General features: G+C 63.0%; 1 protein-coding gene across 1 annotated transcript in view; it reads left to right on the top strand.

Moving 5' to 3' along the window:
- Window positions 1-2,684: 2,684 nt before the first annotated feature.
- KNDC1 (kinase non-catalytic C-lobe domain containing 1) overlaps window positions 2,685-27,598 on the top strand; it is a 29,877-nt gene continuing 4,963 nt past the window's right edge. The window contains exons 1-23 of the mRNA XM_028149643.2: window positions 2,685-2,786; window positions 8,803-9,001; window positions 9,523-9,581; window positions 11,507-11,653; window positions 12,084-12,201; window positions 13,335-13,987; window positions 14,856-14,970; window positions 15,665-15,736; window positions 15,842-15,903; window positions 16,286-16,444; window positions 17,866-17,943; window positions 18,425-18,518; window positions 19,050-19,212; window positions 19,284-19,936; window positions 20,227-20,371; window positions 20,781-20,878; window positions 21,395-21,801; window positions 24,102-24,131; window positions 24,552-24,645; window positions 24,733-24,830; window positions 25,039-25,259; window positions 26,637-26,750; window positions 27,437-27,584. Of these exons, the coding sequence (XP_028005444.2) occupies window positions 2,685-2,786; window positions 8,803-9,001; window positions 9,523-9,581; window positions 11,507-11,653; window positions 12,084-12,201; window positions 13,335-13,987; window positions 14,856-14,970; window positions 15,665-15,736; window positions 15,842-15,903; window positions 16,286-16,444; window positions 17,866-17,943; window positions 18,425-18,518; window positions 19,050-19,212; window positions 19,284-19,936; window positions 20,227-20,371; window positions 20,781-20,878; window positions 21,395-21,801; window positions 24,102-24,131; window positions 24,552-24,645; window positions 24,733-24,830; window positions 25,039-25,259; window positions 26,637-26,750; window positions 27,437-27,584 (4,029 nt within the window). The remainder of the gene's footprint in view (window positions 2,787-8,802; window positions 9,002-9,522; window positions 9,582-11,506; window positions 11,654-12,083; window positions 12,202-13,334; window positions 13,988-14,855; window positions 14,971-15,664; window positions 15,737-15,841; window positions 15,904-16,285; window positions 16,445-17,865; window positions 17,944-18,424; window positions 18,519-19,049; window positions 19,213-19,283; window positions 19,937-20,226; window positions 20,372-20,780; window positions 20,879-21,394; window positions 21,802-24,101; window positions 24,132-24,551; window positions 24,646-24,732; window positions 24,831-25,038; window positions 25,260-26,636; window positions 26,751-27,436; window positions 27,585-27,598) is intronic.

Below are 27,598 nucleotides of genomic sequence, written 5' to 3'. Positions count from 1 at the left end.
GAAGTGGCCACGCAGAGGGAGGGTCCTACAGGAGAGAGGGGATGGGCAGAGAGTGAGTAGACTGGTCAGCGGAGACCAGTAAGAAGACTGGGCACCACCTGTCATGGCCTGGGAGCCCTGCAGGATTCAGGCAGCACCTGAGAGAAGCGTCAGGAAGAAGGTGTGCTGCCGGGCGTGTCCTGGACGCCCAGGCACGGTGCAGAGGTGGTGCAGAGGCCAGGGGGCCGTCCCAGTGGTCTGCGCACGAGGCTGTGTGGCCCTGTTCGGAACTGAGCTTGTAATGACCTTTCAGCGGGTATCAGGGGCTGCCTGGTGGTGTCCCATCAGCTCTGAGAAGATGTGAGTGCCTCATCTACATGCCTCTGACCTCAAGAATCAGGCCCTCGTTCAGCATGAATCGACCATCTACTGCGTTCGAGGCACCAGGACCCAGGGCCCCTCCCCGGGAGAGAAGCTTGTTCTACAAGCAGGCAGGTGTGCAAACACTCAGAAAGACGAACTAACTTCCAGAAGTTCCTCATCACTCCACAAACAGGAAGACTGTGATCACAAACTCTGAAAGCAGGCAGGCAGGTAGAAGGAGTTGCAGTGCGCCCTGCCCCAGACCCCTCCCCGCGGCCCGTGTGCCCTGGTCCCTGGTCACCGAGCAGCAGTCCGCTAAGTGCTTACAGGCGCTGTGGCCAGAGCGGACTCAGCTGATATCAGCAGCCTGTTTGTCCCGTGTTTTACCCCAAGTGGATGCATCTTTTCCCAGGAGCATATGTGATGTCTCTGCTCCCATTTGCCCTGTCCCATTCAGCCCTCACCCTAAGCCCTGGGCCAGCTGCATGGTGATTCGAGAACCAGGTGACAAAGCCCATGCCCCCCTCCGGGAGGGCCCTTGGTGCCTGAGGCTCCCCCACAGGGCCACATCCAGGTGGCAGCCCAGTTCCTGAGCCCTGCAGCAGAGGGACCCTGCAGCCAGGGCACTCAGCTCTGTAGACCCAGGGTCCAAGGATGGGGGTGCGGCTGGAGCCCCAGAGTCCTGCAGCGGAGCCTGCCTGCCACTGTCAGCCTCCTTCTGAGACCCTATGTGGTGTCCACAGAGAGCTCAGGGACAGGAGGCCCAGGTCACGCATCTGTGAGATGCTTTTTCTCCAATTCCTGCTGCCTCTACCCCATCCCACTCACCCTGGCTGCTGCTCTGAGCTTCTAAATATCCCAGGATGGAGACTGCCCCTGATTTCTGCTCCAGTTGAGCTGGGTGGGCCTCAGGATCAGCACTTGGCACAAGGTAAGGCTGCCCGGCACCCATCTCGTCCACCAGCCTCGGGCTTCACTGCCCACCTATTCCTCCCATGATTGGGGAGCCCCTCACATCCTTGGGTGTCATGTCCCAGGGCCCGGGACCACAGCGATCTGATCCAAAGACATGACATTAGGAATTCATGTCCCTGTCCATTGTACCCTCGGCCTTTGGAAAACCTGTCACCAGCCCTGCCTCCTTCACACAAGGAGCATTTATGCAGCGCCTGCTGTGTGCCTGGCCAGGCGAGGCTGTGGGGACAGGGCTGGCCACATGGGGGAGCTCTCCTGCGGGAGGCCTCCCCACAGCTCTGCTCTCTAAGGGGCTGGAGTAGGAGGCACCCCTGTCACCCCAGGATGGTGAGATTACCATCCACCCTTCTGTGCAAAATGTGGGTGGGGGGTATCCTGGCTCTTTGTCAGGCTGGGTAGTGGGGCGGGGGGGGGGGGGGGGGAGAACCTGGCTCTTTGCCCAACTACAGCCCCAGCTTTGGGCAAGGCTCACCTTGATGGACCCTAATGTGCAGCCCGCAGGACTGCCAAAGGGGAGGGGTTGTCTGGCCTTTGGGCTTCTGTTCCACTGGCTGGCGAGGTGCGGGTAAAGCTGTAGCTGCTGGTCCCCACATGGCGTCCGTGGGACCCTAATTCGAGCGAGGGGGATTGGCCACCCTCCAGCCGCTCGGCCGGGTCCCTGCCAACCCCGTCCCGCCGGCCTGCGCACCTCGGCGGCCGCCACCCCAGCTGAGACTGCGGCAGCCCCGTCCCGGGCCAGCGGGGACGGGAGCAGGGGTCCGATGGAGGGTCGACGGAGGGTCGACGACGCACACAGCGCTGTCCTTGGGGTGCGCCGCGGCCCTCGCCCCGCCTAGGCTCCGGTGGGCGCGGACCCCGGAGGCAGCCGCGGCGCCTCTGGGAACAAATCACCGGCCGCAGGCTTGGCCCCGCCCCTAAACGTCCCCGGTCCCTCCCCCGCCGGCAGCCCCCTCCCCGCCGTGCATCCACACGCCCCCCCACCCCCCACCCCCCCAAAAAAAATCGGCCAACGTACGTACGCCGGAGAGCCTATCGCCCGACAAAGTGAGCGCGGCGTTGCGAGTGCCGGGACCCCTGGTGCTGCCCCCCCACCTCTCCCCGGTTCGGGCGACACTGCGGCAGACGCGCGGGCGGGGCGCACCGAGGGCCGGGCGGGCAGGGGCCGCGGGGCTGGGCGGGGCGGTGCGGGGCGCGTTGCCATGGCTCCGGGGCGCGCCTAGCGGGACCCGCTCTCGGAGCCCAGCCGGCAGACCTGGGCCCAGAGGCCGGGGGAGGGCCGAGGCGAGGCGGGCCAGGGGCGCCTGCCGGGCGCGGATCGCGGAGGCCAGCAGTGGCCGAGGCCGCAGCGTCGCCGGCGCGCTCGCAAGATGCAGGCCATGGACCCGGCCGCGGCGGATTTTTACGAAGTGGACGGCAAGGACCTAGACTTCTACGACTTCGAACCGCTCCCCACTCTGCCGGAGGACGAGGTGAGACCCCAGCCCCACGGTGGGACCCCCCCACCTTTCCTGGCGGAGGGTTCCGCGGAGTGTCTCCAGGGAAGGTACCTCCCACTCTCCAGGCCCCTGCCGCTAGGTCTTGGGGCTAGGGGGGATCCCCAGCTGGTCTCCATGCCTCCCACCCCCCCTAAACATTTTCTCCCGGAGGGGGCAGGACCCCTGGGATGCCGCCTGGGACAGCCATAGGGGGCTGTCGCTGGAGTTGATGCTCTGTGGGAGGTGGGCTCTGATTGTCAGGGTTGGGCAGGGGCGTGTGGGGGCCCGTGGGGGGTAGAGCGCTGTTTCCTTCCTAGGAGGTGAGCGGGAGGTGCGGGCAGAGCCCAGTCTGGCCGGACTGTTGAGGAGCTGGGGGGTGTGGGGGGGGGGGGAGTGGTCACGACTGAGGGCTGCTTCCTGCTCCCAGAGGACAGGGCCCTCACTCAGGTCCCCCAGTGAGCCCCCCACCCGAGGCGCACAGGGGTCTCAGCCTCATGGGATTTCTGGCCGTTAACTGAGTCAGATGCCCACAGAGCCAGGCTGCCTGTGACTGAGGCAAAAGCAAGCCATCCCCCACTTGGCTGGGGTTTGTCCCTGTGGCCCTGGCTTCCCCACAGTGTCCCACAGGCTCTGGGTCAAACGAATAAACGACTGAACAAGCCAGGCCGCTCTGCATGAGAGGGGCTCCCAGAGGACGCAGCTGCTCCCAGAGGGACCCTCTTGTCTCCCGAGGCTGTGGGGCCTGGCACAGGGCCTTCCGAGCCTCCAGCAGGCAGATGCCCGGATCCCTGGGCGTCCCTGCTCACTGTTGAGGGCCGGCACCATGCAGCCCGGGGTCAGATGCCGGCCCTCCCCACGGCTTGTGCTGATGGAGACCCTCCACACGCCTGTCGGGGTGCATCGGGCTGGCTGGTGCCTCCAGGAGGAGAGAAGGGATCCGTCGCATTCCCTGGGGCCTTCCCCACATGGCCCGCCCCCAGCCCCAGTCCCTGGAGCTCAGGTTGAAGAAGCTCAGTCCTTCTTTCTGGGTAGCGGTCTGTCTCAGGAAGCCGCTGCTGCTCAGGAGGGGCCGCTGAGCCAGTGCCCGGGGGTGGGTGCTTCCCGCCCCCCTCCCCCAGCCTCCCCGTGGTGACCTGGATTTGGTGAGAGAAGCTGCCGAGAAGAGAGGCGGGCAATAAATAAACCTTTGGACATCTCCGTGGCTTTGATGGGAGAAGAAAGGGTACCTCCTGCCCCAGCCTTCACAGAGGACGCATTCAAGTGCATCTGTGAGAAGACTCGCCCCCTAAACCGCCACGGAAGACAGAACGAGCCGCCCACACTCGGCCCGCCTCCTCTGTGGCCGGGCACCAAGCAGGACTGGGGCCAAGTAAACAGGACGAGAGGCAGGACTGGACCCAAAGCCACCACCCTGCCACAGTCCGTCCTCCCACCGAGTCCGGACACCTTCTCTTGGGAGGCGTCCATGGCGCCCCTCTGGGCACAGTGCATGGGGTCGGGGGTCCCCACCGTCCTGTGACCAAGGCCTCCAGGTGACCGGGGGTGCACAGTGGTCCCACTGCTGAGCATTCAGCAGGAATGTTTGGGGGCTCCTCTGACTTCTCGCCCCCACGAAGAGACAGGTGCTGCCCCCGGGTGTGCCCCCCAGAGTAGGAGGCCGGGCCGAGAGCAGGCCTCGCCTGTCCCTGGAGCACACCGGGTCCACACTGCACGCCACACACCCTCAGCTTGGTCGGTGTTGACGGTCTTAAACCTACATCAGGGACATGTGACACTGCCTGCTACAGCGATACCTAGTCAGGTGGCATCCGGAGAGCCGTCTTGGGCAAGGTGAGGGAGGAGCCAGGCTGAGTGTCACCTGGGCAGGCTTGCCGAAGGAGCCTGGAGATCCAGACAAGGACATGGGCTGCTCCAGGGAGCTACAGCGGCCACCAGACCCAGGTCACCAGCAAACCTTAGGCGACACAGGAGTTGGCCACTCACAACAACTGACTGTACAGGGAGGTTCTATTCAAGAACCAGAACCCCATGGAGCCCCAGGAGCCCCTGGAATGTCCCTCCCCAGTGTCGCCCGAGAAAACCCAAATAGCCCCTGAGCACATGAGAAGATGTTTGACTTTCTTATAAAAGGGGATAGAAAGCACTCCCACCGTGAACACCCATCCAGGTTGGCAAGGCCCAAAAATGCGGACGGCGGCCCTCCCTCCCTGCTGGGGAAGCCAAGGAGAAGGGTCTCGGTAAAGGAGCTTGGCATTCCGTGCGAAGCGGACATGCCACAGCCTGTGTCCAGCAGTTCCACTCTGGCATGTGCCCCGAGGGTGCCACGGGTGGGAGAACTCTACTGGAAACCCCCGAGGCACAGCGTGAGGGGCTGGCACCACCAGCAACGCCCTGGAGGTTGCAGCCCCACTGGTCCCTCGTCTCCTGCAGACAGCGCCCCGTACAAGCAAAGGACAGGGTTTCGGGGTCAGGCAGAGCAGCCAGTCAGGCAGGACAGTGGCTGCAGGAGAGGCAGACGCCAGCCATGGAGAGGCAGGCGGTACCACTGCCTGCCAGGGGCCTTGGACGGCAAGAACGAGAGCAGGCCTGGACAGGAAGATGGCACACCAATTTAGGCATTGCGGGGAGAGAGGGCAGGGTGTCTCCTGGTCCCCAGACCCCCTTGAGGAGTAAGGAGCATTCTTAACCCCTGCCCGGTTCAGCAAGAGCCTCCCAGCATCTGCGGGCTGAGTCCTGGGCTTGGGGATTCGAAGGCAGATGGGGACCTTGTCGCTGCCCAGAGGCGCACACAGCTGGGGGTGCCCTGGAAAGGAGTGATGTTCCCACCGTGCCCTAGGGGGTCCGTGTGACATCTGTAAGGAAATGAGCTCAGAGCAGCAGGCAGCTGGAGAACCACGGAGAGCTTCCAGGGAGGTGAGAGTTGCGAGGGGGGGGCTCTAGGGCAAACAGGCAGACCCCCAGCGGGGCACCGTGCAGAGCGCCCCACGCCAGGGGTCTGGCAGCTGAAGGGACCTCAGCAGGCCTGGGGGTTGTTGACAAAACTCCGAAGTGACTGGGCTTTGTGTGGGCAGGCCCCGTTCCAAGGTTAAAAAATTAATCGGTTCCAAGAGAGTGCATCTGGGTCCCCATGGAGCCCTGGCTCACGGTCTGTGACTGGGTCGATGGCCTCTTTAAGACCAGAAGCCCCTGAATGGGCACTTTGCTGCAGCCAGACAGTGGCCCTGGGTGGGAAGCCAGCCCTGCCCAGGGTCCCAGGGACTCACCTGCACCTGCCTCCTGCACCCCTCCTCCCAGCCGGGACGGGTTGACTTTGTGTCTGCACAGTCGCAGGTTGGAGACCTCTCTTGCCTGCCCTGCATGGAACAGGACTTAGCTGGTCCTGCCCTCACACCTACCCCATGGCCCACTCAAGCACTGCCTTGCCGAGGGATGGTGAGGGGTGAGGCACGAGGCCCAGTGGGGCCCACAGATCGGGACCCCTCAGCATGCGGGAGACCTCCTCTCGGGAGCCAGCTGTGTCCCTGGGCTCTGTCCTGGCCTGTGCCTCGGCCGTCCCCCCTTCCTGTTGCAACCGCAGGGCTTTAGGGGGGCTCAGCCATGTGGAATCAATGACTCAGACCCATGGCTGTCACTTCATAAAATCACGCAGAGAAGCCCCCGATTAGCTGCTCCTGCCATGAATAGGGGCAGGGGCCACAGGGCAGGGGGTGGGCAGGGCCTGGACCTGAGCAGGAGGTTGAGAAGGAGCCCCCATGGGCACAACTGGCCTGGGATTCCCCCTCTTGGCAGCACACCCAGTCACCAGCTGTGTGAGCAGTTGGGCCTGCTGGCCACATGGGCACACCAGTGGGTGTGCACAGGGCCCTGTGCGGGGCTGGCACAGACTCACACCATGGGCTGGCCTCGTTCTCCTAAAGCACAAACCCACGTGGCCTTTGGGTAGCGTATTAGTGTGTGCACCGTGTGTACACATGTATGTGAGTGTGTGCACATGTATGGGGAGTGCTCTGTATATTTGTATGTGCTGGCATACATGTGTGTGGGTGTGCAGGTGTGTGCATGTTTTATGTGTGTGCTTTGTGTGTTTGCATGTGTGTACAGGTGTGCACATACATTTGTGTTGTGTGTATGGGAGTGTGGGTGTGCAGGTATTGTGTGCATATGTGTGTTTGCATGTGTGTTCTGTGTGCTGTGGTATCGTGTATGAGCACTATGTGTTTGTGTGTGTGTGTGTGTGTGTGTGTGTGTGCGCAGGTGTACATATGCATTGTGCACTGTGTATACATGTGCACGTGTATGTGGAGAGGACAGGTATGAGTGCACGTGTTGAGCCAAATCAGACAGACCTGTTAGCAGTGAACCTCAGGGACACAGCAGGTAGAGGTGGAAGCTGGGGTTTGGGGCTGCCCCCCCCCCCACTGCCCCACTCTAACCGCTCTGCCTTCGGTCCTGGTCTCTCCTTTTACAACACGCAGTCACCTTCGCACACGGACCCTTTTCTGGAACCCGGCTGGGGTTCTCGGCTCTTGGAGCACAGGTCCCTGTGGCCACTTCTTGAACCAGCTCCCACAAGTCTCCCTCCCTCATGCACCCCCACCCCAGCCCCATAGAAAGAGCGGGAGTTCCTGGAGAGTGGCGCCATCGGCCCCTCACCGGCCCAGAGGAGGAAGCAGATGGTGGCAAATCCCAGCCCTGGTCCCCACCCCCACTCCAACCCCCCACTGCCAAACCCAAAGGCTTAGCCAAGATGCACGTGTGTGGCTGTCTGGTTTGCTGACCTCCTTTCTCTGGTTAAGCCCTTGGTCCTCTTGGCCTGGTCTGGGTCCTTGCAGTGCAGGAGGGGAAATTCAAGGACGGGGTGTGAGATGCTTTCTAGGACCTGACAGCTAGTCTGTGCTTGAAGAACAGTCCTATGAGGTCCCCAGGGCTGTGGGGGCAGGGGGGGAGGGTTTGCACTGAGTCTGTGGATAGACTTGGCCTCTCTTCTGCACCGTCCCCCAGCCCACCTCCCTCCATCCCCCAGCTCAACCCCCCTCCTTCCTCCTCAGAGGCCCGTGCCCAGACCCTTTCTGGCCCCACCACCCGGTTCCCAGCCTGGTCCCTCGTCCGCCCTCTCTTCTGGAGCTCAGGTGGTGCACAGACACAGGGACACACAGATGACCAGGGTGTCAAACAGAAGAGCAGAGAAGGGCCTTGAGGTCCAAGGTGGATGTGTGTGAGACTGTGTGTGTGTGTGAGACTGTGTGTGTGTGCATGCACGTGAGTGCACGTGTTGGTATACGTCTGTGTGTGTACACACAGAGGGGCGTTGTGTGCACGTGGCTATGTGTTAGGTGTGTGTGGGCACGTGAGTGTTGGTGACACGATCTCAGCTGAGCTCTTACAAGGGTCAGAGGAACCCACTCGGATCTGGAGGGTGACCCTCACGGGGAGGCCCGGGGTCAGGCTCTGTCGTGCGTGTGAGCTGCCTGGAGCAAATGTCCGGCGGCTCCACAGCCAGCAGGCCATGTGCGGGCTAGTGCGTGTCCCGTGACTGCGCTGTGGGACCACGCATCATAGCCCTGTGAATGGTTCCCGGTGCGCAGCGGCAGCTTCCTAGGCATCCACTCCATTCCCTGTTCCAGCGCCTCGCTCCTCTGCCAGCGCCTGCGTGTCCCCGCGCTGTGTGTGGTGAGCTGTGGGTCAGGGATGTCTTAGCAAGTGGGTGACCCGGCTCCAGGGCTGCAGGGACCAAGGCACAGGTGCTGGCCACAGGCGTGACAGGCGTGAACACCGGCCCCCAGCGGCACCTGAGCATCTTACCAAACGCTCTGTGCCTGACATCCAGGAACCATGCGGTGGCTCCTGCTAGGTTGTGGTTTCTTTAAGAAAGCCTTGCCTAAAACCTCCTCCCTGGCGTAGAATGAAACTGCCGCACGTTGTCTGCCTCCCAGAATTAGTCGCGATGCTGGGGGCTCCCTGGGGAGGGGGGCCGGTGCCCACACCAGTGTCAGTGAGGCTGTGTTGGCAGGAGAACGTGTCCCTGGCCGACATCCTGTCCCTGCGGGACAGTGGCCTCAGCGAGCAGGAGGCCTGGGCCGTGTGCCTGGAGTGCAGCCTGTCCATGAGGAGCGTCGCGCACTCGGCCATCTTCCAGACGCTCTGCATCACGCCCGACACCCTGGCCTTCAACACCAGCGGGAACGTGTGCTTCATGGAGCAGCTCAGCGGTGAGGCCCGGGGCGGGTGCAGGGGCCCCTCCCCGGGTGGGGGGCAGTCACACAGCCCAGGTGTCCTCGGTAACCTGATGGGATCTCTAGCCCCGTGGGCTCGGGCCCTGTTGGTGGGTGCTGGTCTCTGCAGCCCCGTCACCCGGCCCTCAAAGGACCAGGGAGGGCCTGCTGCCCTGACCGCAGGGAGGACAGGCCTGGCGCCTCAGCCGGCCCCTGGGGTCCCCCTGGCCCTGCAGTGAATGGGTTCAGGGCCGCCTCCAGCCCAGGGAGGACCCGAGTGGAGGGGCCTGGTGCTTCAGCTCCCTCTGGGAAGACAGCGCCTCTTCTTCCTCTTTGGAGCCACGTTCCCACGCTTGCAGGGAAGGAGGTGGTTTCCCTCCCCTCGGGGACCAGGGCCCGGGAGGGGCAGGAGGCAGAATCGGCCCCTGGAGAGTGCGGGGCCGGGGTCCTCTCCGTGCCCAGAGCCTCCTCCTCGTGGGCAGGCGTGTGATCGCAGCACCTTCTCTTTCTTTCCCCAGATGACCCCGAGGGAGCCTTTGTCCCCCCGGAGTTCGATGTGACCGGGAACACCTTTGAGGTAAGTGGCCGCCGGGGAGCCTTGACCGGCCGGGGCCAGCGTGTGGTTAGCAGGGAAGGGCTTCAGCGGGCCTGTGCCCAGGGGTACCCGGGCGGGGCCTTTGGGCACGCCCACCCTGTCACTCCCGCAGGCAGCTTGGCTGCAGTGACAGCTTGGTGTGCTTCACATGGTTGTCATTACAGTTGCGTGTTCTCTAAAGTGTGAAGTTCCTATATTTAACGCGTTAAAAGTGCCTGCAATTACCAGTGGTGGCTGGCGTGTCTCCGAGGATCCGCAGCCTCTGGATAGCAATTCACGGGTGTTAAGCGGCCACACCCACTCACTCCGGCTGCGGCCACCCAGGCCTCCGGGAGGCCCCCCTCAGCTGAGTGGACCCTGGAGCCCCTAAGCGCACAGGCGCAGGGCTCCCTCTGCAGCATGATGGGGACATGCCCCGTCCGTCCACTCAGCGCTGTCTGTCCGCCGTGTGCCACGCTGGGCTCTGGCCCAGGTGCAGGATGGCCACAGAGGCCATTGGCCATGGTTTCTTTCTTCATGGCACCCAGTCTCCTAAGACGATGGTGCAGGAAACTGGGTCCATCGTTAATAAAGAAACGAGAAATTACAGACTCGAGAATCTTCCCGGTAAAAGTCCATTAGCTTCGTGACATGAATTTAAATTTTCACCCCAAATAAGAGTTTAGGATTGGCCGCTCCTGTGCTTCATTTTACTTTAAAACAAGCCAGTTTCGGGCCCCTTGCCCTGAGAGGCTGTGCGCGTCCCAGCTCCGCGGGCCACAGGACCCGGGCCCGTGGTCTCGGTGGACCCCACTGTCCGGTCTTGGGGATTTGGGGACCTCACGGGACAGAACCTTCCTCGGAACCTTTGGTGTGTACAGTTCCCATTCCTGGTCCGTGCGTGGACTGCTTTATTTTTTGTACTTTTGGGAAGGGAGCCGAGCTCCAACACGAACACCCGGAAGCAGTTCCGTCCCCGCCCCCGGCCACGGTGACCAGCACCCAACACCGCCCCTTCTGCCTCCTTCTGTCCTCATCTCACAAGTGTGGATTCCTGAAATCCGCGTTATTCCACTTGTGCTGTTTTTGACTTTATCAAACCTCATCACGCTGCATGGGATGTTTGTGGAACTTCCTTTTATGTTTTTGCTGAGACTCATGTGCGTGGTCCAGGGCGAGACACACAGCGAATCCTCCGCTCTTGGGAGCCCGAGGCAGTCATGCTGGGTCTGGCCCCAGCGGGGGTGCGACCATGGACCGGAGTGGGCGCCAGTCAGGGGTAGGGGGCTGGGCTGGGGAACGGAGCACTGGGCAGGGCGGCAGCGAGCTTGGCCTTGGTCAGGGCCCCGGCCTCCACTGTGTGGGGGGGTGACTGCCTCTCCAGAGCCAGCCGGCCCCTCCTGCCCTGGCTGTGTGGTCCCAGGCAGGTTCCTGAACCTCTCTGGGCTCAGCCTCCTGTTGGTAAAAGGGGCATGGTACAGCCCCACGTGCATTGTTGGGGGACGCTGCCCAGCCATGATGGGGCCTGTCCCAGCGTGCTCACACTCTCACGTGCGCAGACAGGAAAACCCTAACTTTCACACTAAGGGAACGCGTCTTCACTCTGGCTCATACCTGACTTTTTAAGAATAAACCCCAAAAAAGAAAAGTCTCTGCCCTTAGAGACACAGCAGCCATCAGGGGAGGACATCCAGGTGTCTGTGCCGGGAGGGGTCCAGGGCCGCTGGCTGGTACAGCGGGGCCAGTGCAGACTCCGGACCCAAGAGACTGGGGTGCATGGCTCAGCGCCAGGACAGTCCACAGTGAGGGAGGCTGCCATAAAGAGCATGGAGGGTCCCCAAAAACATGTTCCTGGCCTGGGGGAGCAGTGGCCATGGGGGACAGGAACACACGGGCCGGTGGCACTGATGGGCTCTTCGGTGCCACAGGCGCACATCTACTCCCTGGGGGCCACGCTGAAGGCTGCCCTCGAGTACGTGGCGGAGCCGGAGCCGGAGCCCAGGCTGAGCCGTGACCTGGAGGCGCTGCTGGACCAGATGCAGGCAGAGGACCCTGGGGACCGGCCCGATCTCGAGGTAACTCTTGGGCCATCCCCCCTATTCCACCCCAGAGGCTGAGCCCCAACACCCTCCATGCATGCACACTCACAAATGCAAACATGCACACACATGCACGCTACACACACACGGGGCCTTCCTGTCTGCCCCCGCCCTGCCCCCATCACACGGGCTCCTCCCTAGGATCTGGTGGCATTGCACTTTGTTTAAGTAAGAACTTGGTTTTTTGCCTTGGCCTGTATGGCTTGGTTGGAGTGTGGACCCATACACTGAAAGGTGATGGGTTCAATTCCTGGTCAGGGCACACACCCAGATTGCGGGTTCTATCCCCAGCCGTGGCCTGTATGGGAAGCAACCAATCACTGTTTCTCACATCGATGTTTCCCGCCCCATCTCTCTCTCTCCCATCCTCTCTAAAATCAACCCTGACTCTCGCACGTGTGTGCAGAGCATCATCGCGCTGTGCGAGGAGAAGATGCAGCTCATGTCCTCCTGCCGCCTGTGCCGCAACCTCTCGGCTGTCGGGAGGAGGGTGCTCTCCCTCGAGTCCTTCGGGACCTTCCAAGGTGAGCAAGCTACACTCATTCATGCATGTGCCTGCATACATACATGTTCCCAGGCATGCATATGTTCACTCTCATGTGTACATGTGAATATGCACAAACATTGGCACTGGTCTCACACACACATTCATACCAGTGTACTCACGCGCCACATAGACACCCACTCACATGCTCACACACTCAGTCACACACATAAACATACACATGTGCAAACTCGTACACACCCATTTATAGTGCATACTCATGCACAAGCATTGCACACCCACTATGTATACAAATGTGCACGCACACACACACACACACGGGACAGACTCACGCTGTGCAGACATCATGCTGTTAGAGGTGAGAACCAAGGTCGTGTTGAGAAAAGGCTGGGCTTGGAGCTGGACACCTGTCCCGGTCCCATGAGCATTTCGGCACAGGGGCAGGGTGAGACCCTTTCCATCCCCCGACCGCACCATATCGGAGGCACATCACTCCCTGCCGTGCCGGCTGTTGCCATAGGGCCAAGTTTCCACGGCTCATGTGGGATTCTAGTCTCAGATGGCGTTTTGAACAAACGCCAGCGTCAGCTCTGCCCTGTGCCTGCTGAGGAGGGGCCGTGGAGTCCTCCCGGTGACGCTGTTGGTGACGCCGCGGCACCAGGCCACGCTGTGTGGCTGTCGGAGCTGAGGAAAGAGTCCCCGCGGGCGGGGCGTGTGTCTGGCGGTTCGCAGGGAGACAGCGTGCGTGGAGGCCGCCGCCAGGGCGGGCGGGGCGCGGCCACAATCCTTTCTTCCTGTGGAGAATCTCACTTGTGTTCTCCTAATGGAACACGATGTGCTTTTTGGATGAGATAATTAGACGGGGCTTAGCAGCCCCCTGTGGGCAGCTGGCCTGGCCCAGGGGAGCGGGCAGCCTGTTAATTAGCCAGGATTATGTGATTAACGAGGCAGCGAGGATGTTTCTGGGTTGCTGAGGGAAGAGGCGGCTGGGAGCCCCCATCCTGAGAGTCGGGTGCTCAGTCTCTGTGACGGGCGGGGCTGGGGTCCTGCAGGAGCCGGTTCCGAGGTGGCCGTGGGCAGGGGTGTTGTGGGGGAGGCTGTCCTGGGCTGGGGCCCTGGCCAGGGGCAGTGATCAGCCCTGCTTCTGCCCAGATGTCAGCGAGAGCGCCTGGAGGGGGAGACTTGCTCCAAGGAGTGTGGGGCCCAAGAGGCAGCCTGGGGACCATGGCGCTGACCCGGAGGCCGCTCAGGGCCGGCCCCAGACCCCCTCCTGCGACCCCAGGACCCTCTCCTCCAAGCTTCTGCTGTCACCCCCTGTGAGAAACGGAGAAAGCCACATCGGGGAGGGCCTGGCCAGCCTGGTCCTGGACGCCCAGCGCCCCGCAGAGAGGGGCCGCCTGAGGAAAGTGCAGACGGTCCCCAGGCTCCTGCCCGAGGGCCCCGAGGCCAGCACCCTCTGCCTGCCGCCGGCCAGCGTGACAAGCCAGTTGCCCACATCGGAATTCTTCCCTGCAGACCCCAGGAAGGCCTTTCCCGAGCGGAAGAATGGCCCTCCCAGCTGCAAAGGCCAGCCCAAGTCCAGACTGCGGCCGGAGCAGGAGCCTGGGCTCCAGGGGGAAGGGGCTCGGGGTGTGGGTCCCAGTGGGGGCGGGGCGGCTGGGGTGCCTGGCCAGGGCCCTGTGGAGGAATGCCACCCGCCCTGTCCTGAGGACCCTCAAGAGGCAGGTGGAGACTCGGGGAAGTTGGGGGTCGATCAGCAGATTCCAGAAGGAGCCGGAGAGCTGGGAAGCGCAGCCTCGGACCAGGTGGGTAAGGGCGTGTTCTGCAGGGCCGTGGCCAGGGAGGGTCTCCCGGGCCTGGTGCTGCCCCTCGGAGGGACGGGACTCTGTTAGAACCCTGTCCTGGGAGCTGGGGTACGCTTAGCATCCCCACGGGCACTCTGAGCGGCCCTTTGTGGCCGAGGACACTGGGCGGAGCCCGGCCAAACACGCTGTCCTGCTTGGCTCCCAGCAAGTTGCTCCCTGAAGCTCTGTGTCCCCATGAGCTCCTGGGACAAAGCCACCTGGGAGGCCATGGCCCAAACCCAGTGTCGGGTTAGAGACTGGTCTGCTAACTGGCAGGGCGGCACCGAAACCCGCAGCTCCCGCCAGGCTTTGCTGGCCCAGGGACTAGGGGGCGGGGTCTGTGTTTCCGTGTTTTATTCACATCCTGACACGCACCTGAGAGTGAGAGTGATTTCCGAGAGAAGTGTGGTAACCGTAAAACAAAGTCCACCCCGGGCTCACTCCCCTGAGGCCCGGCTGCCCCACTGCGCAGTCCTGCATCCACGCACGCGTGGCTCCCACCTCTCGGCTCTTGTGAAGGATGCCGCCGCGAACGTGGGGGTGCCAACGCCCGTGCCAGACCCAGCTCTCAGTTCTCCGGGGCAAATTCCCGGAAGTGGATTGCCGGGTCCTACGGCCGCTCTGTTTTCAATGTTTCCAGGAGCCCCAGGCCGTCTTCCGTGCGGCTGCTCCTGCACGCCCCACCGCGGTGCACGGGGTCCCGTCTCTCCACTTCCTCCCGGCACCTGGGTGCACGAGGGTCGTTTCCCAGCTGATCTGTCAGGAGAGGTCTGCCGGGAGGCACATCCCGCCGCGTTTGACGTGGTTCTCGCCCTGTCGCCTCCCCCAGGGCGTCTCCCTGCAGGACCTCCTGTCGAAGCTGGGCCGGCCCTTCAAGGAGTACGAGCTGTGGGCTCTGTCCCACGCCTGCCTCAGCGCTGTCGGCACCCACGCCCGGCACCCAGGTGACACTTGCGCTGCGGTTCCTTGTTCAGCCGTGTGGCCCGTGGACGGCGGTGTCCACACTGTGAGCCAGGGGCACCCCGGGGGGCGTCTGCTCTGGGCTCAGGACCCACAGAGTCGGGGGACAGATGCCTAACTGTGGGCCTTAGAGCAGGTGACCCAGCTGGCCCACTCCCTCTCCACAGGGAGACACTGTCCCCAGGGAGGGGAAACGGCCTGCGGGGATATTGGACATCACACTGCTTTCTGGCCCCCAAACTCAGCCCTGCGGGCAGTGTGACAGGGCTGCCCTGAGTCCCGTGGTCCCCAGGCCTTGGACGTCCAGTCAGGCTGGGCCTCCAGCCTCCGGCAGGACCCCTCCCCCGTCACCCTCCTCTTTCCTCAGCTCCTTTTTGTCTCCAGCTTCTGGTGCCCAGCAGCCACAGGCCAGCTCTGGGGCAGGAGGGCGGCTCAGAGGGCCCTGTGTCCTGTCCCCCAGGGCCGTCTGTCCAGCGCCTGTGGGGAGGGGAGGAGGCCGAGCCAGTGCCCTGGCCCCCTTGCTGCATCCAGTGAGGGGCCCAGTGTCCTCGCGTCCCCTGGGTGACCCAGGGAGCCTTGGGGTGGCAAGGGGGCTGCTCCACCCACCCACACCCCAGCAGGCCTCTGGGGAGCAGGTCTCTGCGGTGAGCCCAGCCCTGACCGCGCCTTCTGCCGCAGCCTACCTGTGTCCGGACTCCGTGCTGGTGGCCGAGGATGGGGCCGTGCTCTTTGGGCCGCCCCCTGCCAACGGTGGGTACAGGCGGGCGAGGCTCACCCTCGGCTGTGTTCCCACATCGGCCACCAACCTCCGAGGCGGAAAGGAGGGCTCAGCTGGGTTTGGGGTTTCTCTCTCAGGCACATCCAACTCGTTCTTCCTGGCCCCCGAGGTGGCGGAGCAGCAGCTGGTGACTGAAAAGGTGCCTGGCCCCATCCCCTTCCCGGGGCCTCCTGCCCACCCTCCCCACCCTCAGTGATGCCACCCCCTCTGTCCTGAGCCTGAGGGAGGAGGAAGGGACGGGCACTGGCTCAGGGGGGTCCTGGCAGCCCCCGTGCAGCACGTGCGTCCATCCCCCCGGCTTTGCCTGGCCTGGGCAGCCGCCCCAGCAGGTGCCTCTCGGGCTCTGGTGGTGACCTCCCACGATAGGACTCCGCATGGACAGCTCGGGACCTGTGGGCGCTTGTTAAACACGCACCCGGGGGCTGGGGGCTTCCAGGTGCCGGTGGGGTCCAGACAGGGACGGCTCTGTGGGGACGGAGACTGGTCTGCTGAGCACGCTGGCTTCTTTCTCTCGTCCCCAGGCCTCAGTGTACTGTGTGGCCGCCGTGCTGTGGATGGCGGCCAAGTTCAGCGTCCCCCAAGACCACAAGCTGGCCCTGCCACGCAGGCTCAAGACCCTCCTCCTGGAAATGGCCAGGCGCAGCGCCCAGGAGCGGCCGTCTGTGGCCGAGGCCGTCAAGGTAGCCTGGCAGTTGGGCACAGCTGGCATCCAGGGCCTGGGTGGTGCCCACAGGGAAGAGACTTCTTATTTCCAGGAAAAGTCGGCGTTGGGCAGGGAGGGCACGGGTTTCCTCTGTGGAGGGCCCATCACCCCAGCATTGCCCCCAGACCACCTGGTCAGAGAGTGGGCAGGGCCGTCCTGGGGCCAGCCCAGACCCGTGCCCTTAAGCCCGGCCAGAGAGGAGCAGAGCGCCCCGCTCACCGGACTTCCCCACACCTCCTCAGAGTCCTCCCACCTCCTCTTCCTGGAGTTCGGGGCCGCGGGGCTCCACGTGACACGTGCAGGGGAGCCCCGCTGTTGTTTCCCTGATTGGGGGGACCACAGGGCCTTCTAGGAGGAGAAGCTGCGTGCAGACCGGCAGGAGACAGCTTTGCAGCGGCGGCCTGGGTGCCGGGCCCTGCCTGCCTGCCCCTGACTGCTGTCAAGTGAGGCCCACCCCAGTTTTCAGCAGGGGCGCGAGCTGTCCCCCAGTATCAGAGCGTTCGCTTGTGCAGCGAGTCGCTAGACTGAGAGGGGCAAGTGTTTTTTTCCTGCGAAGGCCCAGATCAGGTGACAGACACCTGCTGAGAGCCCGCGGGGCTCAGAGGCCATGGCTGCATTTGTGCCTCCAGGGCCGATGCCTGCTGTCAGGGCCATGGCGGGCTCAGGGTCGCTGGTGAGATTAGGTGAGATTAGCTTCGCTGTGACTGCAGGTTCTGTCTGTCTCGGGTTGCGATCATGGGGTTGTTTTGTGGGTGCGAAGCCTGCTGACTGGTTCTGCCCCGCCGGCTCTGTAGCATCACCCTTTCCTGTAGTTCTTAGAGGGACGGCTGGGAAGGGCATGTGTCCTCGTGCCCCCGTCTCAGCGCTGGGCACCGGGCAGCCTGCCCCTCCGTGCAAGTGGCTGTCAGCAAGGCAGGGTGGGGAGAGGCCCTGGCCATCTCCGTCCAGTTGTTTTGTTTTGTTTATTTCAGAGAGGAGGGAGAGGGAGAGAGAAATAGAAATATCCATGGTGAGAGAGAATCATCGATAGGCTGCCTCCTGCATATCCCCTGCTGGGGATCGAGCCTGCAACCGGGCATGTGCCCGACGGGGAATCAAACCATGACCTCCTGGTTCATAAGTCAACGCTCAACCACGGAGCCACTTTGGCTGGGCCGTCCAGTTTTCATTCCCTCCTGAGGACACCCAGGAGGACAGCCGCTAGGTGTGCGGACGCTGACATTGGTCACAGGCTGCCCGAGCCTGGCTGTCCCCGGGGTCTTCCTGCAGGGGAGCCCCGAGCCCCTCCACAGCGCCCGCGCTGACAGGCTCCTGTCCAGCCTGGCGGGAGACAGGGCTGGTGGTCAAGCCACCCGCATGTCCGCGTGTTGGACGTGTGGCCCGTGTCCTTGCTTTCAGGTATGTGGCAGTTACCTCCTTCAGCGAGGCATGGACAGCAGGAAGATTTTAGCCCACCTGAGGGCATCCACCTGTAAGGTAAGAGGGCGATTTCCCAGGCTCAGGTGTGAGCCCCGGAACCTGCCCTGGGGCGCCGGGGAGATGCGGGTCCTTGTTCCCACTGTTCGTTGTACAGATATACAGAGTGTAGGGGAGGGGTAATTCTCGGCCTCTCCCACCACCTTGAACAGCAGCCCCACGCCCTGGCCCACTGACCCCAGGTGGCCTGCACGCTGACCCTCAGCTAGCTGCATCATTTACACACCTCCCTGTCGGCTCCCCAGGCAGCTGACCAGGGCAGGCCACCTCAGGGTCCCTGGGTCAGCAGACAGCCACCCGCTACCCACCAGGGTCTGGGACAGGGCATAGCCTTCCTGTGCCCTAGAAACCCACCAAACCTTTGGAATCGGATGCAGGTGCCCGTAGGCTCTGTGAGGCGGCTGAGGCTGAGCGAGGGGTTGAGCGCGAGCCCTGGGCCTCTGGTGTCACCTCCCTGGGGGCCCGTGTCCTTCTGCCCCAGGTTTACCAGGAGGAAGAGACCATCAGTCTCCAAAATGTGTTCTCGGTGGTTGAACTGACCCCCAGCGCAGCGCCAGCTCCCAGGTCCAGCTCAGGTGGGTCCCCCGGGACCAGGCCATCCTGCCCGGGGCCCCTGCTGTCCACCAGGGTGTGACACTGCACCTGGACATCACCGGGACCCCCAAGTGCCCTCCCCCCGACCTCAGTCTCTTCTAAACACCCCATTGCTCAGGCCTCGGCTCTAAATTCTCTCCCATCTTACCAGCCGCCAGAGCAGCAGCTCCCACCCGCCTCCTCTCCCACCCCATCGTGTTCACATCGCCGACCCCCTAGTTCTTGTCCTGCTCCGTCCCCTCCACAGAGCCCACTGTGTCCTGTCTCCACGGCACCGATCCCATCCTGCCTGTGGCCGGGTCCTCGGGGTTTCCATGGCCCCAGCCCGCCCTGAGGAGCGTCCCAGCCTCCCTCTCAGCTCCAGCAGCCCTGGGCTCAGCCTCCATGACGTCTCCCTTCCCCTTGTGCTGGGAAGTCCCCGGGCGCTTGGGGATGGTGAGAGGGGTCACAGCACCCCCTCAGGGCTGGAGGAGCCATCCCCCCCCACCCACACTCACCCCAAGTTTGTCCAGGCTTCGTGCAGGTCAGCGGTGACACCAGACTCATGGCTGTGCAGGGGCCTGTGCCCGATCCGCCCTCCTGCTGCGAGGGGGCCTTGGAGCCGCCCGAAGCGTCCACCGCCCCAGCCACGCACGTCACGCCCATCGGCCTCGCACCAGACGCAGGTGCGGCCAGGTGAGTGGCAGGTGTGGCCAGGAGCCGGCTGGGCCCTGGAGCCTCTCCTGAGTGCTCTCTCCTGCTCACAGGGAGGTCCTGGCCAGGTCCTCGGGGCCGGCAGAGAGGCCAGAGGAGAGGGAAGGCAGGCTGGACGGGGATGTCGATGAGAAGAAGGCTCCTGAGGCCCACGCAGTGGCCGCCAGCTTGGAGACACCTGACCAGAGGGCGCCTGGTCCCCGATCGTGCGGCACAGCCCCGGGACCCCCAAGAGAGGTGGTGCTGAGAGGGTCAGCCCAGGGGTGCCCCTGCCCCCCAGCTCCCACCTCCTCAGCGATGCCCCAGGAGCGAGGGCTGGAGGAGTGGGTCCCACCTGGAGCCTCTCCCAGAGGCCTAGGGCCCCGCACCCCAGAGCCCACCGCAGCTCGCCAGGGCCTGCCTCACCCGGCCAAGCCGCCCAGGAGCAAGGCCCCCAAGGGCCCCGGCCAGGAGCCCCAGGGCCCACCACCCGCCTCATTCAGCCCCTCCCTGGCCAAGGCGAGTCCAGACAGCCCCCGGGGTGCGGCGGACAGTCACCCCGAGCAGCCCCGGCCGGCAGACCGCAAGCTGTGTCCGTCCAGTGTGGACGCCTCGCCCGTACCAAAGAGCGCGGCCTGCCCGTCCCTGCAGGAGGCCACGCGCCTCATCCAGGAGGAGTTCGCCTTCGACGGCTACCTGGACAACGGGCTGGAGGCGCTGATCATGGGTACTGGGGGCCGCCAGGGCCGAGAGATGCCCAGGGACCAGGGAGTGGCAGGGGGATGCAGTGCACGGGCAGAGGGTGGGCATGAGGGGGGCCTCAGTCACCACAAAGAGGGGCCCTACTCCTCTGCACAAAGAGCCGGTGAGCAGAGCCAGCCCCCCATGGGTCCTTGGGCAGCCAGGAGGGTCTCAGAGCCCAGCCCCCGAGACCAGCCTCATTTGCGCAGAAAGTGAGGGGACCCCCAAAGTTGCTCCCCCACATTTTACCTTGCCCCTGTCGATGTGCAAAACCAGGGGAGTATATTTACGCCTTGAAAGATCTCACCTACGCCACGTTCTGCGGGGCCATATCCGAGAAGTTCTGTGACCTCTACTGGGGGGAGAAGCTGCTGCAGAACCTTTTCAAAGTCGTGAACGAGAGGACGTCGCCCCCCAGGAAGTGAGTGCCTCCGCGGGCCCCAGGCTCCCCTCCCGGGTCCCTGAGGCAGACCCTGTGTTCACCGGCCGCTTCCTCCTCCTGCCCCTCCTCACCCCAGCATTCAGCTCCACACCCTCCCCACCAGGGCTGCTCACTGAGGGCCCCTCTCATGGCCCAAAGCCCACCCTGTTCCCCAGCTCTCGGTTCTAGCACCTGGTCCCTTACGGGGGGAGGGGGGCCCGTGGGTCACAGGGGGCCAGGAGGCACATCTCCCTGCTCAGGGACCAGCTGGAGGAGGCAAATAACCGGGAGCCCCACAGGCAAGTTCCCCTGGGAAGGTGGTGCAGGGGGAACCTGCGGTCTTGTCTGGGGCGGGGAGCCCGGGGGTGGGGGGTCACGGAGGCTCCAGTGTCCTCCATTCTGGTGGCAGCACCTCGGAGGCGGCTGGGTCACAGCCCGAGGGTGGCCAGGCCAGCGCACGAAGCGGTTGCTCACCGTCCAGCAAACGGGCCTTGCTGCACGGAGCAGGTAAGCGATGTGGGCTGGGGGAGGGGGGAGGGGGCACTTCCCAGGGCAGGTTCATCTCCCCCCTCCCTATGTGGCTGGACCATTACAGGAAAGGCTTCCTTTGTCCCCCTCCCGTGGGGGGTCTGTACTGTGCAGGGGGGTGAATGAGGTGACAAGTGGGTGCCCAGGTGGCCTTGGGCCCCTCACCCCCTTCCACCCCCCTTTCAACGCATGCGCCTGAGGATGACGCATCACCTGTCCTGACCCTCCTCCCTCTGCAGACAGACTCACTTCATTGTGTCCGTCTATTTGCATGCAGTTGAGGGTTCCCTCAAATCTCCACTGTCAAGTTCGCCCCCATGTGACAGCTGGGTTTTTGAGGACCCTTGTGGCCCCTCTTGAGAAGTGGGGGTGCCTGGTCCCTAAAGGGCCTCACGTCCCCGACCGGGTGCAGGTAGCCTCTCTGGATATACAGTCCGTGGCAGACCCTCTGCATGACCTGCAGCTGCTGCCCCCAACCCTCTGTCCTCTGTCCAGGGAAGGACACGCCGGCCGCTCACAGCAGCAGAGCCCCCTGCCCACCCCCCTCGCTGTCCGACATGGACTCAGATGAGCTGTCCCGGGGCAACCTGGAGGTGGGATTTCGGCCTCAGAAGTCGATAAAAGCCGAGAAGGAGCAGTCGCCTGGGACCCAAGCGGACCAGCCGCCGGCAGGGGGCCCCGAGCCGGCCAGAGGGACCCCGGACGTGGAGGCAGTGGCCCAGCTGGCCAGGCCCAAGGAGGGTGGCCCAGTTGTGAACCCGGGCCCGGCCGAGTTCCAGAGCTGCAGCCCCGGCTGGAGCAGTGCCTTCTACGAGGCCGACTGCTTTGGCACCGACGTCCACAACTACGTGAAGGAGCTGGAGGGGCAGAAGGCCGGTGGGGCCCCCGACACCTCAAGCCCCGTGAGTGCGGGGCCTCCGTCCACTTCGGGGTTGGGGGAGGGGGCTGAGTCCAAGCAAGAGTTCTTCTCTCAGGTGACAAAGGGCTCCTCCCTGTGTCTCCCATTCCCAGCGCCCCACTCACCCCCGGCTATAGCGCCGTGCCCTCCCTGTGCTTGTCTGCATGTGTCCTCCACATTTGGGAGAGGGAATGGCCTTTCTGTCTGGTTAGCAGAGCACCTGGTCTCCAGGCGACAGTTGGCAGGAGGTCACCTCGTCCTGGCGAGCCCGGTCAGTGGCTCTGGCTGTGGCAGGTGCAGCTCCTCGGCCAATCAGCCCTCCAGGCTCTTGTCCCCTCGGCAGCATCCCTTTGAGAAACACCTGCCATGGCAGGCAGCTCAGCCTGGGCCCCGGCAGTCGCCTGGCCTGGCTTCCGTGGTACCCAGGGTGGGAACCCCTCAGTGGGCAGACTTCCTGCTCCCCAGCCCAGGTCACATCTGGTCTCCAAGCCACAAGCCACCGGAAAGTGTGTCTCCCAGCTCTTCAGCGCCGGCTAAGCCTTCCCAGTGTGTTTCTTGTCCTCCTCCTGCCACTGTCTGAGCTTCGCTTATTACTAAGTCCCAGCCAGAAAGAGACCGGCCCTGCCTGGGTCCTGGCATGGATATAGGCGGCTGAGTTAAAACGGAAGAGATGGCCCAGGGACATTTTTTACAGAAAGAGAAAAACCCATCCCAGAATTCTTACGAATCTCAAGGGGCCCTGAATGACCCAAACCCCGTGGTCGGCAAACTGCGGCTCGCGAGCCACATGCGGCTCTTTGGCCCTTTGAGTGCGGCTCTTCCACAAAATACCACGGCCTGGGCGAGTCTATTTCGAAGAAGTGCCTTTAGAAGAAGTTTAAGTTTAAAAAATTTGGCTCTCAAAAGAAATTTCAGTCGTTGTACTGTTGATATTTGGCTCTGTTGACTAATGAGTTTGCCGACCACTGATCAAAACAATCATGGCCGAAACCGGTTTGGCTCAGTGGATAGAGCATCGGCCTGTGGACTCAAGGGTCCCAGGTTCGATTCCGGTCAAGGGCATGTACCTTGGCTGCGGGCACATCCCCAGTAGGGGGTGTGCAAGAGGCAGCTGATCGATGCTTCTCTCTCATCGATGTTTCTGTCTATCCCTCCCTCTTCCTCTCTGTAAAAAATCAATAAAATATATTTTAAAAAAAAAACAATCATGGAAAAGAACAAAGCCGGAGGACTCACACTTCCGATTTCAACGTCTACTGCAAGGCTGCTGTAACCAACTCCGTGCGGTACTGGCGCAGGGACAGACAGGGACCGTGGAACAGAACAGAGAGCCCAGAAATGATCTCACATCTGTAGTCAAATGACTCTGACAAGGCGGCCAAGACCCAATGGGTGGTGCTGGGAAAACGACGTGCACATGTAGAAGGATGAAGCTGGGCCTGGCCTCTCACCATAGACAGAAATGGGCTAAAAAAGCACAGACTAAACCTAAGAGCTAAAACTATAAAACTCTTAGAAGGAAATAGAGGGGGAAAGCCTCCACATCCCGGATTTGGCCATGAGTTCGTGGATATGACACCAAAAGCACAAGCAACACAAGAAAAAACAAACTGACTTCATTAAAATTGAAGCTTTTGTGCATCAAATGACTCTAGCAACACAGTGAAAGGCTCCCGCCGATGGGTGGAAACATTTGCAAGTCACCTGTCTGATAAGAATTCAGTACAGAAGATGCTAACAATTCCTAAACTCAACAACTAAACAGAACACCCAGTTAAAAAATGAGGGAAAGGCCCTAGCCAGTGTGGCTCAGTGGGTAGAGCACTGGCCCACAGACTGAAGGGTCTCAGGTTCAGTTCCGGGTCAAGGGCATGTACCTCCATTGCAGGCTTGCTCCCCAGCATGCAGGAGGCAACCTCTCAATCTTTTTCTCTCTCTCTCTCTCCCCCTCCCACTCTCTCTGAAAATCAATGAAAATATATCCTCAGGTGAGGATTAACTCAAAAAGTTAAAAAAAAAAAAAGAAAGAAAGTGGACTGCGGCCAGCTCAGATCAAAGATTCTGCTGGGGCAGCATCCATTTTTACTGGGTTGTGAGCCTATGGCTGGGACCCCTGGGCCTCCCGTCTCTGAGACGCCACCCTGGACAAGCCCCCCCCCCCCGGCCACGCGGGGCCCTGCCGTCACTGTGTGGGTGACCCCTGTGGGGACGGTCTGCAGGAGGTGAGGTGGCCTGGGGGAAAGGCCGTGGGGCAGATGACCAGCAGTGACCTCGTTCCTCCCTTTTTCCTGCTCTCCTGGGAAGACGTCTCTCTTGGAACCTGAGTGCAGGCAGGTGAGCTTCCTGGGCCCTCTGCATCATGGGTAACGGGTTGGGGAGACCTGCCCGTAGCCACCTTTTCACATTTCTCCTTGAGAACCCACTGCGTCAGCTTCAAAACAGGAGCCTCAGGAAAACACGAAAGTAAAAAAACCGCTAGTGGACACATTTCACCTTCGCTGCCTCAAAACAGTGAGAGTGTAACAGGCCAGGGCGCTGGGTGAGTGGGGCACTGAGCGCACGCGTGTGCTGTCCACTTGTCAGGACCCCCCCCCTCCGCCCAGTGAGTGCACCTGCCGTGGGCCATAGCGTGTTCTCCATGCTTGCATTTTGCGTGGGGCCAGCTGAAATGTGAATTCCAGGACAACAGAGGGAAGCATGTCCCGCGGGTCCCGCATGGCCCGGCCCCGGGTCCAGCAGCTCCTTCCTCCCTAGGAGCTGGAGCAGCAGCTCATGATGGAGAAGAGAACCTACCGGAAGACCCTCAAGTTCTACCAGAAACTCTTACAGAAGGAGAAGCGGAGTAAAGGTAGGGTCATAGGTGCTCAGGGTCGCACGCCCCCGCCCCCCCGCCCGGGGCCAGGGCCGCTGGGTGCTGACTCTGCCCTGCCCCCAGGCTCCGAGGTGAAGACGATGCTGTCCAAGCTGAAGGGGCAGCTGGAAGAAATGAAGTCCAAGGTGCAGTTCCTCGGACTGGTCAAGAAGTACCTACAGGCGAGTCGCCCTGCATGCCCGCACCCCCTCCCGCGTGGGCTTCCTGCAGTTACAGCCTTGGAAATCCATTGTAGAAACAAACCCTGACTTCCGAGGGGCCACAAGCTGTGCCGCCGCCTGGGGTCAGCGGCAGGGTGACCGGGGACCAGTGTCCCGCACACCTGGGGGCGCAGCTCGGCCGGACCACACTGACCCGCTCCCCCCTCAGGTCGTGTACGCGGAGCGGTGGGGCCTGGAGCCCTGCGCCCTGCCCGTGATCGTGAACATCTCCTCGGCCCCCTGCGACACGCTGGACTTCAGCCCCCTGGACGAGTCCTCGTCCCTCATCTTCTACAACGTCAGCAAGCACCCGCGCAGCGGCCGGCAGCGCAAGGCCCGCGTCCTGCAGGCCGGCACGCCGCTGGGGCTCATGGCCTACCTCTACTCCAGGTGCAGCCGCCGTGTCCCCGGCGGGGGGCGAGGGGGCATGGTTTCCCCGGTCATCTGTCAGGCCTTGGAGAGCGGAAGGGAGACAAAAAAAAAGAAACGAGCCCCTCGGAGAGGGAGGAGGTGGGGGAAGTCTCGCCTCCCCTCATCTGAGACGGGTTTGCGCGGTTTTCATTTAGAAAGAATTACACCTGGGCTTGTTGACGTGTGGTCGCTGCCACGTGCTCCTTTGTTGGGCTCCTGGCTTGAGTGGCCTCAGAGCCACAGGCCGGCCAGGCAGCAGGTCTGGGTCCGGGTCTGGGCCTGGGTCTCGGGGGCCCCAGCAGGTGCTCGGGAGGAAAGTGTGTGATTAACTGCCCCGCAGGCTTCTCAGCTTAAATGCACACAGGATCCTCGGAGACACACCCGAATCCCACCTACTTTACTAAGTCAAAACACCCCTTCCTTACCTAACCGCCCGCTCCCCAGGGACTGCGGTGGGGCTGGGCTCAGGGGCTCACTGGGGTATGTGCGCAGCCGCCACCTGTGGGCGTGAGCACTGCTTAGTGCATCGCACACCCGGTTCATAAGCTCGCCCTGCAGCAGGAACATCCGCCCACTCACACCAGGGTCACCTGTCCCCCCAGAGCCCCTCCACCCCTCTGCCCACCTGGTCCATCGATGCACCGTGTCCTGCGTGGGCCCCTCAGCTCCACCTGGCCCCGGGCACGGCCCTCTCGGCAGGCTCTCTTAACCCGACGGCCTGGCCCACACCCAGGGGTGGGAGGGGGAGGGCCGGCCCAGGCCTGGCTTTTGGAGACCCATGAGTGGACCCCGCTTTGCAGGGCCAACTGGGCTGGTGGCTGCCTAGTCCCTGGCCTGAGCCTTCCGTGTCCCCAGCCCACGGAGGCCCTGGGCTGGCCAGGTAGCTGGTCACCTGCAGCTCCCTGCAGTGGCGAGGGAGGCAGCCTTGCCAGGACCCCACCTGTTCCTCACTCCCAGACTCGGTCACAGACACACAGGCTTTCGGGGCACCCCTGAGGGTGGGGGCCCTCGTACACTCCCCTGCCTGGTTCCCCCCTAATGACGCAGAGCTCTGGGGCACAACCTGCTCTTTCCTAATGCAGGGGTGTCCACCTTGGGGCGGTGACTGTGCGTGCTCAGTGTGTGAATAGGTTCTAGAAGGAGACTCACAGGTGGGCCTTAAAAAGTGATGGCCACTCACACTCACACCACACTTATATTCACACTCACACACAGCCATACTCACACTCGCTCACGCACACACTTACCCCCGAACCGCTAGCCAAGGCTGTGGGTGGAAGGGGGCGTCCCGCTCACCTGAAGCACAGGTGAGGGGCAGCGGGAGGCCCTGCCGGTCTGACAGGCCCCTCTGCGCAGCGACGCCTTCCTGGAGGGCTACGTGCAGCAGTTCCTGTACACCTTCCGCTACTTCTGCACACCCCAGGACTTCCTGCACTTCCTCCTCGACCGCCTCAGCAGCACCCTGTCCAGGTACGCCCCCCAGTGGGCCGCTTACCGTCTGCTGACCCCGACAAGGAAGGAGGAGGGCTGGAGAAGGTTGAGGGGAGGATGGAGGAGGCCAGGGGGTCACTGCCGCAGAGAAGGGAGCCAGCATGGCCTCGCCTGGAGAGCCACTGGAGGGCAATGATGGGGGAGGCAGAGGGTGGGGACAGGGACAAGTGAGACGACCAGGCAACCCCCAAGTGGGGAGGGCCCTGCAGCTCACCCAGAGCCGAGGAGCTAGGGTGCTGAGGAAAGGGTGGTGGGTGGTGGGTGGATGCACGCTGGCTGTAAGCCCCCTCCCCACACCTCTGTGCACCCTCACCAGGCCGGAAGCCCAGGCAGTCTCGGCCCATCCTTGTGGGGGAGGGGCTCACAGGAGACAACCCGCCCCCCCCCCCCCATTCCCTGCACACGTGGAGCCAGGCTCCCACCTGCCTGTTGGGAAGCGAGGGCTCTCCCGTGGCTTCCTGCCCCCTGGCGTCCCGGGCGCTGGCTCTGGGGGTGGCAGGAGGGCCAGTCCTGCCCTGTGACGCTGAGCCCTGGGCCCCTGTTGTGTGGTGGCTGCTGCCTCTCTCCTGTCCCCGGCGGGCAGGGTAGGGGCTAAAACACCCCCTTGAAGACAGAGCTGCATTCAGACTCCACACACACACCCTTGTCTGGCCATCTGCCTCCAGGGCCCATGAGGACCCCACCTCGACCTTCACCAAGATCTACAAGCGCAGCCTCTGCCTGCTGCAGGCCTGGGTGGAAGACTGCTACACCGTGGACTTCACCAGGAACGCCGGGCTGCTGGGGCGGCTGGAGGACTTCATCTCCTCCAAGGTGACCGCCGGGCA

The sequence above is a fragment of the Eptesicus fuscus genome, chromosome 17 (genome assembly GCF_027574615.1).
Source record: "Eptesicus fuscus isolate TK198812 chromosome 17, DD_ASM_mEF_20220401, whole genome shotgun sequence".
Lineage (NCBI taxonomy): Eukaryota > Metazoa > Chordata > Mammalia > Chiroptera > Vespertilionidae > Eptesicus > Eptesicus fuscus.
Note: the sequence above shows the minus strand (reverse complement) of the source record. Positions and strands in the feature narration are given on the sequence as shown.